This window comes from Stegodyphus dumicola, chromosome 2, assembly GCF_044657685.1.
Source record: "Stegodyphus dumicola isolate Sdum_Otavi_A_Nest chromosome 2, ASM4465768v1".
Classification (NCBI taxonomy): domain Eukaryota; kingdom Metazoa; phylum Arthropoda; class Arachnida; order Araneae; family Eresidae; genus Stegodyphus; species Stegodyphus dumicola.
Window position 1 is genome coordinate 245629187 of NC_140769.1, and position 13678 is coordinate 245642864.

Below are 13678 nucleotides of genomic sequence, written 5' to 3' on the forward strand. Positions count from 1 at the left end.
ATTTTCCAGATACTCTTTGTGGATAATACTATCATCTAGCATAATCTTTTTGTTACTCAAATTACACTTTGTGAAGCTGTCGAAGGGCTCACTGTGGGTAGACTAATCCCCTTTTCAGCATCTGTTGCTGAAGTAAATCCACTTTTCATCACAAGTGATGATCTGGTCTAGAATTTTGTCCTTGCATCGATATTCGAGCAGATTAGACAAGCCTAAACACATCTGTCCTTATTCGTACAAAGTGCCATTGAATCCGTCCATAGAAAGTGCCGCTGAATGCAGACAAATGCCGTCTTGCATTATCTTGATGGAACATTACCTTTTGGTTTTGGAACTGAGTTGGATGTATTTCCTTGATAGAAGCGTCAACATGAATTAGCATCTCACTATATACCTTACTGTTGAGGGTCTCACCTTTTTTCAGATCTCTTTGTGGATAATACCATGGCAATCCCACCAGATACAAAGCATGATCTTTTCGTTAGTCAAATTGCGTTTTGCGACACTGCCGACCGGCTCACCAGGAGCAGACCAAACTCCGGCTAATCTTTGGAATATGATAACAAGTAGTTTGTCGACATTTTGGTAAGGCAATAAAGGTTACTAGCTAGGACTTTAGCAGTATACATGGATAAAGTCAAGAGTGCAATGTCATTTTTGTGCAATTCTGGGATGTTTTTTTAAGGTGCAATTCTTAAAAACGCGGGAAGCAGTGGGCGATTCTGTACTTTCTCCCAATTTCGCACCTGATCTTCATCATGATTAAACACTTTTGTTCCATAAAAGTTCTAGTATAAGTGTAATTTGGCTAGCAGATTGTTGGGAAAAAAATGTTGAGTAAAACAAACAAACAAACAAAGAAACATGCCTTTACTCCGTGAAAAACAAAATGGCGTAAAAAAAAAAAAAAAAAACTAGCGGGTTGCTGTAGCAGGGTTGGTCGCCAAAAAATCGTTAAGTTACCATAATCCGACGATTAACCCAAACTCCTTTTTCGGCCTGTGCTGTTGAAGTTCAACAAAACAGGCCATACTGTACTGCTGTGCATTTGATACTTTCCATCACAAGTGACGTTCCGGTTCAGAATTTTGAGCTTGCATTGATATTTGAGCAGATTAGTGCAGTCCCGAACACGTCAGTCCTTAACTGCTTGAGTCAGCTCATGCGGCACCTGCGACTGAACTTGTACGTCAAGTTTATGTGATGCATAGCGCAACTAATGGATATGGCACTAATGTCTGACTCCTTAGAAAGCTGTCGAATAGTTGCATACTGATCTTCTTCCACAAGTTCTCACAGGCAGGCCTCGTTAACATCAATAGGCCAGTCAGAAGTTTCTGCTTATTTAATGCCATATTCCTTGTTTTCAAACTTTTGGTACCAAACTTCACAGTGTCATATGATACAACATGAGTACCTTAAGCTGTACACATGATTTGGTGGCATTCTGTAACTGACTTTATGCAACAGAACTGGAAGTAAATGATGGTTCTAAATCAGGTAGTGTGATAGTCCCATTTCAGACGCCTTATACTTAATGATAATGATATTTTTTTCAAATTTTGCAACACAGTGTTCTAAAGCAAGTACCTTTCTTTCAAATGCCAAAAATCATTTGACAAAATATGATTAAACACACAAATGCAAACTGTTTGCAGAGATGATACTTGTGGTGGTGGAAAACTTTTGTTAAAAACCAATACAGTCAAAAGTCGTTAATCCGGACTCGTCGGGACTTCGGCGATTCCGGATTATAGATCATCAGTTTAAATCTGGTAAGATGGCATGCAAAAATTACAAAATTAAAAATATGAAACCGTAATTTATGAAATAAAGAACAATTATGATCTAAAGGGTATCAAAATTTACAAAAAGAAAAAACTTAATATTTATTTGTTTACTTTATTAAACATTTCCTTCAATGTAAGTTGCTTCGTTTCATGTGATAATACTTTCTCTTTAATTCTATTAAACAGACATAATTTCTTGTTTAGTTACAAAGTTCCGCTGTTCAAGTACTATAATTGCTGTGTTGAGAATACCGACTAATTTGTCAATCGAAATGTTTTCGTTTTCAATAACCTCTGGGTCACTTTCTTCACTATCCGAAGCGAATTATAATGACGAGGAACTTGATTTAAATCATATCAAAGATGGAGTACATCGAGATGAAATACTAAACTTAGTACCAATCCAAATAAAATAAAAACATCTGCTCTGAAGATAAGGATAGTGTTGACAGATCAACTTCCAATCCGCCACCTGAAATTGATAAACAGATTTCGGATTTCAAAACATACTTTCGCTTTGTAGATACAAATTACATATTAGTAAATATATATTGGAAATTCTATTTGACATAATCTTTCTAATCTATCATAATCTAATAATGACGTTTCTGCCCCCCCTCCCTCTGCCGCAGAGCAGTGTGAAATTGATAAACAGATTTCGGATTTCAAAACATACTTTCGCTTTGTAGTAAATATATATCGGAAATTCTATTTGACATAATCGAAAGTTCAAGCTTACTTTTATAAAATTGCTCTAACAGCCTGCAAAAAATAATAAGTCGGATCCAATTCGAAGATTAAGGAACAACGCAATCTGCAACATTAACTGAATTAGATAACTTTAGCTTAGCGTATAACTCCGTTACACATTAAACGCACATGCGCACAAACATATTCGCAGCCGTAAGGGTCTTACGCGCTCTCGTAAACGCCTGTGCACATGCGTGAACGCGACGCATGCGCAGAAAGTTTGTAGCTTTGAGGTCCGGATTATAGATCATTCCGGATTATGGGTGTCCGAATTAACGACTTTTGACTGTATTATGAGGATATGAAGAATGTCACTTAAACTGCAGAAAGTTTTAATTTTTACTTCAATAGAAAGTTTCATTTTTAATATCTTCAATGCGTTCATCATTAGAATATAATACATAAAAAACTAATAAATTAGTTAAACATAGTCCAATTTATTTTCTAAAGTTATAAAAATGCTTTAAATAGGTAGAAAAGATATCAAATTACTTAAAATTTTAGACTATTGCACATGTTTATAGAGTTCGATAGTAATCATCAATTCATAATAATATGATAATAGAATACTGCTATTTAAGCAGCATTGTTATGTAGAACATTTTTTGCAAAGAAATTGTAAGAAAACTTCAAGCAGATGCGCTTAATTTCAAGAACTAAGAAGGATGTGGTTACTATGGGAGACAGGATCCCTACACTGCAGAAAGAAGGAATTAGAAGTGTTTTGGGGCAAAGGGGTACGAGGGGAAGAAAGAACCAGGAAAGGAAGGTTGAAGGGAAATCTGCCACAGGCTATTAGTAATGGGGGAAGCAATTTTGGGAGAAAACAGTAAGGCTATGGAAAATTTTAATGCAAATGTACAGGAGTGAAAACAAAGAAGACTTCAACACTGCTGGCGCCTGAATGTCTGCTATACGAAAACTTTCTCCTCTACCGTAGTTGCCTAGCAATGAATCTTGTAATGCACATGCGTGAATATAGTTTGTTTTTTGTAATTCTTTTTATTAGCTTGTTTGATGAAAATATTGTTGCTTGGATTTTTGAATGGCTGCTAATTGAGCAGTTAATTTTTGAATAAAATAAAAGATGGATTTAAAAGAAAATTAGTTTTGTTATTTCGTAGCTACAGTCCATAACAAACACTATTCGAACCTTGCAAATAAAATTGTAGCTGTTGAGCAGAATGTGACAGGGATAAAAATGTCCTCCAAAGTACAAATTGTAAATTGAGCACAAAAGTAAGAATTTATGTGTAAGTGACAATTTTTATCGCGTTTTTAATTACATCCTTCCAAAAAGTTCCACTTATAGTACTTTCAGGAATGAAAAATTTACCAGCTCTCATAAATTCATTCCAGGAAAAAAAAGGCCTTTGACATGTAGGTGGGGATTTTTCTGTTTTCTCAACTTGATCATCAAAGGACGTGACAGGCATATATTCAGAAGTTAAAACCAGTTTTCGAGACAGCCTTACTATCAAAATAAAGTTTTCAAGATCCAAACAATTTTCTGCTGAAACAGTGTTTTAGTTCCACAAACAAACGTGCGCTCCAGCTAGAATTAGGGGTTGATCTTTACAATATGGTAACTGGTAGTTTGGCGACATTTTGGAGGCGATAAAGGTTACTACCTGGGACTTTGGTAATAATGTGACCAGTACTCAGTTCCAATTACGCATTATTTTGTGTGAGGGAAACGAGAGATCATGGGATATGTCATGTGATATTAATGGACGAATTACGGTTCTTTAATCGGAAAAGGGGGGAAATCGGGAAAAAATCTGGAAATTTTGTATTTGGCTTTATTCTGTGTTGTGTGAAACAGTGTTCGTGAATTTTTGGATCCCATGGCCGTAACTAAAGTGAATTCGAAATGGGTATTTATGTATGTATTAATTTAATGTATGTGCTCATTTATATTTTAAGTAAGTGTTTTTCAATTTAATTATATTTTAATTAAATGATAGTTTTTTTGTGAATTTTATGTTTGTAGGAATTTGGTATACGTTTTAGTTGAAGTAAACGTGCATGGAAATAATTTAAATATCTGACACTAAGTATTTGTAATGGTTGCGGTATGAATTTGTTGGTGACGTTTATAATATAATAGATGATTTAGAGGTAAAAGTTTTTGGATATTTTATTTATTTTATATGTGGAAATGTTGATATTTGGAAAGGGTAAATACATTTTCGCGATCAGGTAATTTCATATATGTTCTTTTTACCGGGTTTAAACATTGAGAAAATTGTCATGTATTTTCGTGAAATTTTTCTAATTTATGAGAAAAAAGCAGTGTACATGGATATAGTGAAGAGTGTGCGCAATGCCATTTTTGTGCAATTCTGGGATGTTTTTTTAAGAAAAAATAAGTCGGCGTGTACATGGTTTATGTGTATGTGTTATTTTGAAAAACGCGTAAGGAGTATGGTATTGTGCACTTTTTCCCAATTTTGCAGTGAATATTTGTCATGATTAAGCAGTTTTGTTAGATAAAATTTCTAGCATAAGTGTAATTCGGCTAGTAGATTGTTGGAAGAAGTGTTCAGTAGATAAAAAGAAAATAAACATGTCTTTACTTCGTGAAGACAAAATGGCGGCGGGAAAAAAAATAGAGGGTTGCTGTAGGAGAGTTGGTCGCCAAATTTTCACCAAGTTACCATAATGTAAAGATCAACTGCAATTTTATCATCAAAAATCACTGCTACATAAAGACAAAATAACAAGAACTGCACAAACTCGGTATCCATGTACACACTGACTTATTTTCACATTGTGCACTCCCTTGACTTTATTCATGTACATGTAGACCTATTTTCACTTTAAAAAACATCAGAGAATTGCACACTTCCTTGACTTGGCAATAAATGAAATAGCTTCGTGATAATACAAGGGGTACCCCTCAGTCTACTCTAACTGTTAGCTGAAACCACCAAACGAACCTATACAAGTTAGTCTTTCTGTCTAAGAGGAAGACGATTTTGTAGAGAACAATTTAGAGGAAACACGTTAATATTTATAGATTACAGAAACAGATGCAGAAATTGAGTGCCAAAAGCTAATCTTTCCATTCCCACATAGTTTCACAGTATTTTTTCAGTTATACACATAAAATTCAAACATTGTGCATTTTTTTAGCTTTTGAGGGCGTAATATTCCTCAGAAAATGTCTCCATTCCTTCAAGTGTAAATGATGTCATGCGTTACCAGCAGACATCCATCTATGTTTTGAATACGAACGTCTGTACCCAGGGCCGACAGCAGAACTTGTGCAGCTGCAGTAATTAGGGGAGGCAAAATGTATAGATTTTAGGGAAGCATTAAGCGGCAGAATTTAGGAATTCCACTTGGTGGCAAAATGTCAAGCGCTGACCCTGTCTGTACCAGATATCATATCAATAACTCCCTGTAATGCAATGTGATATGATAATGTGCTTTTACAAACAGTTGAAGAGATGCATGCATCATTTTTATTTTCAAGATAACAGTCTATTGATGCATATAAAACATTGGCTAATCTTTGGAATATGGTAACAGGTAGTTTGTCGACATTTTGGTAAGGCAATAAAGGTTAATAGCTAGGACTTTAGCAGTGTACATGGATAAAGTCAAGAGTGTGCACAATGCCATTTTTGTGCAATTCTGGGATGTTTTTTTAAGTAAAAATAGGTCGACGTGTACATGGATACCGTGTATGTGCAATTCTTAAAAACGTGGGAAGCAGTGGGCGATTCTGTACTTTCTCCCAATTTCGCTCCTGATCTTCATCATGATTAAGGACTTTTGTTCCATAAAAGTTCTAGCATAAGCGTAATTGGGCTAGCAGATTGTTCAAAAAAAAATGTTGAGTTAAAAAAAAAAAAAAGCCTTTACTTCGTAAAAAAAAAATAGTGTCAAAAAAAAAAAAAAAAAAAAAAAAAAAAAAAAAAAAAAAACTAGCAGGTTGCTGTAGCAGGGTTGGTCACCAAATTTTTGCCAAGTTACCATAATCCGAAGATTAACTAAAACATTATTGGTGGTTTTGAAACAAAAACATCTTGACACACATGGCATCTTTGGCATGGTTTTTTTGGCACTTGTGTATCATTTCATCGAATGTGAAAATTTGCGGAGTTCCCACATTCATCACATCAATCTTTTTTTTTCAAAATGCAAGGAAAAAATACAGTAGTAAAAATTTACTTTATATCCTTATTCATAAAAAATATAGCCTAGCTTTTCAAGAATCACTCAGAGTTACATCAAACAAAAGCAAGGATATCCTAAGTATGATGTTAGGTCATACTTATCCGTAACTGGCCCTAAATTGTAGTGTTTGGTGATAGTGTCACAGTAGATTGGATAATACATGTTTTTCTAGTCATGAAAGTGGTTAAGACGTATCAAAAACCCATTATGTAAAACATGTCTGCTGACCATCCCCCCTTTTTTTTTATTTGCCCACAGGTGAGATTACCACAGCTAATTTCTATATTATAAATATTATTACGAACACATAAAATATGTCTGTACAAATGTAATACTTACTTGCTCTGCTCTAACACTATTATGTCATTCCATTCATTCTTATTCATATGATAAGCGACAGAATTTCCGACCGCACCGGCACCACATATTATAACTTGTGACGACTGAGGCACAAAATTGGTAGCAAAGCGCTCGTTCACTTTAATAAACTTATTTTGAGGCCAGATTTCCTTAAAAATATAACGGGGTATGCTTCTTTTAGCTTGCTCAATCAATATAGCGGCCATAGTCTGCGATTTTTTACAAATGGTTAGAATGCAAAATGTAATTCAAATTCAACCTTCAGGTGACAAAACTTGCCAAAAATATGGATATGATCAGTTTCTACAAAAAGCACAACACATTTTCCTTTCCATGCGATTAAATCTTACATGACAATGATAATACATTTAATTTATAAGTACACAATTCTAAAATAAAGTGCGATGTTTAAATGTTTAACACGAAAACACAGCATTCCTGTTTAAATTTTGGTATCGCAGTTACATTGTTTACATTTTAAAGGGCACTTCATTCCCTCCTTACAGCAAAGTGTAGGAATATGGTATATGCGAGAACTACATTATTAAAGGCAAATAATTTTTTTAACATCTTAATATAACTTATAACAAATTTATTAGAAGAGGTTTAATAGATGAAACTAAGATTTCAAATATAATTTCCTAACATAAGCAAGTAAAATGATATTATTTGTTAAGCCGGTTGTTTCAGAACCGTAACTGATACGGCACGAGCAGAAAGACTTAACGGGTGCAAAACAAAAGTCTGTCTACTTTGTCTGTTTAATTGTGCAATATTTACTTCAGTTTTTCTTCTGCTGTCGGACATCTGTGCTTATTTCTTTTTAAATATACCTACTTTGATTACATTATACAATTTAATATTAAAATGGAGGAATCTCCCCGATATACATCAGATTCTTATATCCCTTTTCCTAGTGATGGGAACCTAAAAAAGAGTAATTCAAAAAATTATCATCGTGGAAGAGGTGGTAAGAATTTAATGCAAACGAGTTCTTCAGAAAATTTCACTGCAATTCCATGGAAGAAATTAGCTCAATATTCTTGTGGTGTAGTGGGGTAAGTCTCGATCGATCTTTCAACCCATATAATTTATTTTGAGCGTGCTAATTACATGTTAAGTAATGTCCTCTTTCATGCAGATCATGCATTTTCTTGATCAAATGTCAATATCAGTGATTCTTCTACTGGATTACGTTAATGTGAAAAGTGACCATTGCCGTCTCCAAAAGTAGGTGATATAGGTAATCACTTCTGGACTTATATTATGACTTGGTATCACTCAATGGTTTTCACCAGTAAAGTGAAGAATCGCCCTATTATTTGTTTGGCGCTTTTTATAAGAGTAAGAAGAATTGGGTTTCATCCTAATATCCGGTACACATGGGATTTGGCTACTTTATGATGAGCAGTGAAAACAAGACATATATGACGAGTAGTAAACAGGTCATTTAAAGAATATATATAGTTATACATAGTATATAGTATGTATGTAGTGATAGTATATACATAGACGTTCTTTGGGTTATTTTTGGTGTTGGTGATAATTTTCAAAATCGCGTTAAGGCTACACTGTATACTAGGATTTTACCAAGAACTGGATTTTTGTCAATTTTCTTTGACTTTTTAAGTGAAAATAGGTCGATGTGTACATGGATAAAGTCAAGGGAGTGTGCAATTCTGGGATGTTTTTTTAAGTGAAAATAGGTCGATGTGTACATGGATACCTAGTATGTGCAATTCTTAAAAACCCGCCAAACAGTGGGTAATTCTGCGCTTTCCCCGTTTTCACAAGCAGCTACTTAATAAAGTATTTTGCATTGAATTATTAATATCTTTAGTTCACAGGGAACGCCAATTGTACTGATCGCTTAAGGCATTGTACACTGACTACCAATAAGTATTTGGACATCTATGCAAATGACGATATCTGTGGTCTTAAGGTACGTCCCGGACTCCGCCGGTATATATCGTGTAGGAAGTAGCATTGGCTTTAGTAGCATGCAAGATGCCTCGCAGTTCGGAGCTCTTTGATTTTGAGGAAGGTATAATTATCGGGTATCACAAATGGGGCCGATCCTTAAGAGACATATCTAGCAATCTGAAGTACCCAAAATCTACAGTGGCCTATGTGATTAAGAAGTGGAAGGTGAGCGGTGATTGTCAGAATGTTCCCTGAGTCGGCAGACCAACGAAACTGGGAGATAGAGACCGATGAGTGCTGTCCAGAGAAATTCGGAAGAACCGCACCCAACCAATGGCCCTCATCCGCGAGGAGTTTCAACAGGCATCCGGGAGTATTGTTTCAATGAATACCATCCGTAAGGCAGCACATCTGCTTGGTTTTCATGGTCGTGCTGCTGCTCATAAGCCTATGATCACAAAGTCCAACCGCGCTGCTCGGTTAATGTGGTACAAAGCATATCAAAATTACCATTCGGATGGCAGGGTCTGGGTCTGGCGTCTACCTGGATAACGTCTCCTGCCAGAATGCATTGTGCCAACAGTCAAGTTCGGCGGAGGTGGAATTATGGTCTGGGGATGTTTCTCCTGGTATGAGCTGGGACCCTTGGTTCCCATTCATGGTAAGCTCAACTCCGATGACTACTGCACTATTTTGGATGACAATGTGCTTCCTACGTTGTGGTAGTTTTACGGGTTGGACCCTTGTTACTTTCAGGACGACAATGCCAGTTGTCACGTTTCGACGTTAACCAAGGCTTGGTATGGTGCCAATGGAGTTCATCGAATGGACTGGCCTGCCCAGAGTCCAGACCTGAACCCTATCAAGAACCTCTGGGACGAGTTGTATTGCCAAATTCAGGGGTGCACTACCCGTGCAAAATCGGTGAAGGAACTTCTATGTCTTCTCCAAGCCGAGTGGAAGAAAATACCACTAGCTATCATACAAAGACTTGTGGAAAGTATGCCCCTAAGGGTCCACGCTATAATTACCTCTCGTGGAGGCTCTACCAACTATTGATTTTGAATAAAGTTAGTTTCTCTTTTCTATTACAGGTGTCCAAATACTTATTGGTAGTCAGTGTATATGCTGGAGTGTAAATGACCTGCAAAATTTAAATTATAATTAGTGTTTTTTTTAAACTTCTTTTAATTCAAATCCTGATTTAAATGATAAATTCTAATCTGATGATTTAAGTTACTGTCACTCGTATTTGTATTACTTAAAATAGCAAGTTATCTTTTGACATTTTTTTTTTCCTTAGTTCTACTTCCACTTTGAGTTACAGTGCAACTAGACTGTTTTGGTCTTTCATGATGGGCTGGGTTTTTATAAAATTGGAGATGAGCTTTTTAAGACATCTTTTAGGACAATGATGTTATTTTTGTTAATATTAGGCATATAAAAGACTTGTATTCTCTTTTGAACTTTTTTTTCTTTTTTTTTTACCTTTAATCCTATGCAAGTAGTATAAAAAAAAGGGGGAGGAATTTAAACATGTTTTTAAGTACAAGTATTATTTTGAAACCACAGAATCACTTCCCTGTTCATGATCCTGATAGCTCAGTATTACTTTAGCTTAAATCCATGAGTATTGAAGAGAAAAAACAACTTATAAAAAATTTAAGCCTTTTTCATTATGTGAATCTTATCCAGAATAATGTCAGTGTCATTGGCAGGCCTCTAACAAATTTCTTTTTAGAATGATAAAGCCTTGTTTATTGAATAAAAGTTTGGTACTTTTATAAGGTATTTCTCCCGCCTTATTCGTGGTGTAGTGGTCAGCACGCTTGACCAGTATTTGAGAGGTTCGAGTCCTGTCGAGGACATTGCTCATTTTTCGCGTTTCCTGCTTCGAAATAAATGTCTATACTATTGTCTGTACGGTGGCACTCGAACTAAAATAGATGGTGGATGGTTATTCTGCTAAATCGAGGAGTAGCACCTGCTTTCATCTTTTGAATTTGCACTTTTTGCGTTACCGTCAATGCAACGTATTTACGTTTTTCAACGTTGCAAGCAGTAAAATCATGAGTGCATTTTTTATCTGTCATTGTATTAAAAAGGGCTGAAATTAAAAAATATTCTTAATTTATCCACAAAATACCCGGATAAAAAAAATGGCAGCACTAAATAATCTCGTGAAATAAAAAAGCTCAGAAAATAGAACAACGTGAAGCGTGAACTTGAACAAAGAGTGAATCGTCTTCTTTTTTACCTCTGTGCAGATTAGAGGGGAGAAAAACTTATCTTATTTATTTTATTATATTTTTTAAAACTTTTTTATATCAATAATTTGGTATTTCCGTTTTGACTCGTTATTATTCGGTAATTATGACGTCATTATTCGGTAAGTATTTTTTTCTTCGATATTTCGTACTCAATGTTGCGGTTTCCAGAACCTATAAACTAAATGTTTATATTCTGAGAGGCAACGCGGATTTCAGGATTTGACAGATTTAAGGTCGGCGGATTTTCGGTATTTGACTGTATTTACATTAGTAGGGAGGAAACTACATGAAGTTTTGTGAGTTGGGCTTGCAACCTGTGCAGCTGCATTGAACGGTAGAATATAGGGATGTTTAAAATTTTAAAATTTACACAAGTACAAAGATAAAAAATTTAGGGATTTCAAAATTTGGTTAGAGTAGAGAGAAGGATACACCTTGTATTATCGCATTGTTGTTGTTTCATTTATGTTAGCCTAATAGTTGAATGTTATGGGAACTCTATTATGATGTAATTGGTTGCATGATTGCAGTAAATTCGTAAGGGCTTGTGGTGTGTGTGTGTGTGCTGGTTAGGAAGTATATTGCTTGTTTTGTAGTTTAGATGGTAAAATGGCTGAATGTGGTAAGATTAATTTGAAGTTTATGTATGATTTGGAAAGAAATGAGGAAAGAACATTACTTGACTGGTATGTAAATGAAGGTTTACTTAGTAGCCATTATTAGGTGTCCTGTTTGTAGGAAGGAAATGTGTACGGTTGAACCTCGCTATGGAGGATATTTTTTATTCTTATTTTGTGAATTTATGTGGCGACACCAGCATACAGATTCTAGTTCAGATAATTTTAGGAAGGTTTTGGATGCTATTAAGGAATTCTCTCTGAATGAAGATGTGCTAATTTGTAAATAATGTAAGTGGATATTTCCTTTGTGTAGTGCAAAGATGAATTTTTTTATGTTATTTCATTGCTTGATTTAAACTGTAGTTTATTGAGATTATATATTTTTTTGTTGGCTGCTCCTTTGACTTTTTAAGTGAACTTAGTTCAATGTGTACATGAACAAAGTCAAGGGAGTGTGCAGTACCTAGTTTGTGCAATTCTCCGATTCTCAATGCCATCAGAAATATATGTAATAGTTAAATAAATATGTAATAACGAAAATGCCACAGAATATTCATATGCTAAAACTAGATTATAACATTAATTTAAGGAAAGTGAAAATATATGCATTAAACGTTTGATTACTGGTATTGAGTTTGGCAACCTGAAAGCAAGCCAAGTTTTGCAGAAACTGAGATCAATTGCTATTATGGATTGCATTAAACATTTAATTATTGGTATTGAGCTTGCTGACATGAAATCAAGCCAGCTTTTGCAGAAACTGAGATCAGTTGCTACTATGGATGTATCTGAAAATTTAATCAAAAGGGTTTGGCTTGAAAAGCTACCTGAATAAAAAATGCATTATTAGTTAGTGATGCAGATGTAACTAAGTTAGCATCTGTGTCAGATAAAATTAGTGATATGAATCAGAAACTAGAAATATTTAGTACTGATGCATCTTCCGTTTCCGTAAATTATTTTTTGAAAAATATTGCTTCTCGTGAACAAAAAATTGATCAAATAACCATTTGATCAAGATGCAGATATTCGGATTCATGTAATTTCTGTTCGCGATCTTGTAAACGATATGATCGAAATGGGAAATTTTGTTTCTCTCACTTTCAATTTGGGTCAAAATGAAACCCAAGCACATGGGGACTTGGCTAGAGAAAGCCAAGTCCCCATGTGCTTGGGTAAACAACCATTCCCCAAACCAGGAAAACTCAAATCTACAGTAGGTTTGGTGGCTAAGTTTTCTAGAAGAAATGTGAAGGATTGTAGCATATTTCGTTTATTTGTTCGTGACTGAAGATCAGGTTTGCACTATCTTGTCAATAGCAGATTTGATATAAGCATAATTCTAGTTACTTCTCTGAATAAGCTTAAAACTGAATAGAAACTGTTTGCAACTAATTGCATAGGTATCTCCACATATGGTATAAAAATGCTAACTCTTGATTTGGAATTAAACTGTGCTTTTCAGTTTCCATTTATAATTGCTGATGTCACAAAAGGTATTTTAGGAGCTGACTTTGAAGCTTTCACAAATATAACTTACTTATCAGTATAAATAAGAAAAACTTAATTGATGATGTAATACAAATTAGTGTCCAGGGTGATGTTGCTGCTATTTCAAGTGATAGCTACATAGCCACATTAACTAAATCCATAAAAATTTTCATTTTACTGTTGAAATATCCAGAAATTTCTAAATCTAACCTTTTTTCTACACAAACATGGTGTTAACACATTTTATCGTAAATGATGGTCAATCCATTTATTCAAAGACATGACA

At 34.9% G+C, this 13678-nt stretch overlaps 2 protein-coding genes across 3 annotated transcripts in view; one reads left to right on the forward strand and one right to left on the reverse strand.

Annotated features, from left to right (window-relative positions):
• Nucleotides 1–7577, reverse strand: part of LOC118180131 (pyruvate dehydrogenase phosphatase regulatory subunit, mitochondrial-like) — a 69204-nt gene extending 61627 nt beyond the window's left edge. Inside the window, exon 1 of one of the 2 annotated variants that reach the window (XM_085811978.1) lies at nucleotides 7068–7577. In XM_085811978.1, coding sequence (XP_085668104.1) covers nucleotides 7068–7294 — 227 coding nt within the window. In that variant the 5' untranslated portion in view covers nucleotides 7295–7577. The remainder of the gene's footprint in view (nucleotides 1–7067) is intronic. The other variant, XM_035349274.2, reaches the window with a different exon arrangement.
• Nucleotides 7578–7817: 240 nt separating this feature from the next.
• The window catches only part of LOC118180149 (terminal nucleotidyltransferase 4B-like), a 48409-nt gene continuing 42548 nt past the window's right edge, over nucleotides 7818–13678 (forward strand). Inside the window, exon 1 of the mRNA XM_035349281.2 lies at nucleotides 7818–8146. Within this exon, the coding sequence (XP_035205172.1) occupies nucleotides 7956–8146 (191 nt within the window). The 5' untranslated portion in view covers nucleotides 7818–7955. The remainder of the gene's footprint in view (nucleotides 8147–13678) is intronic.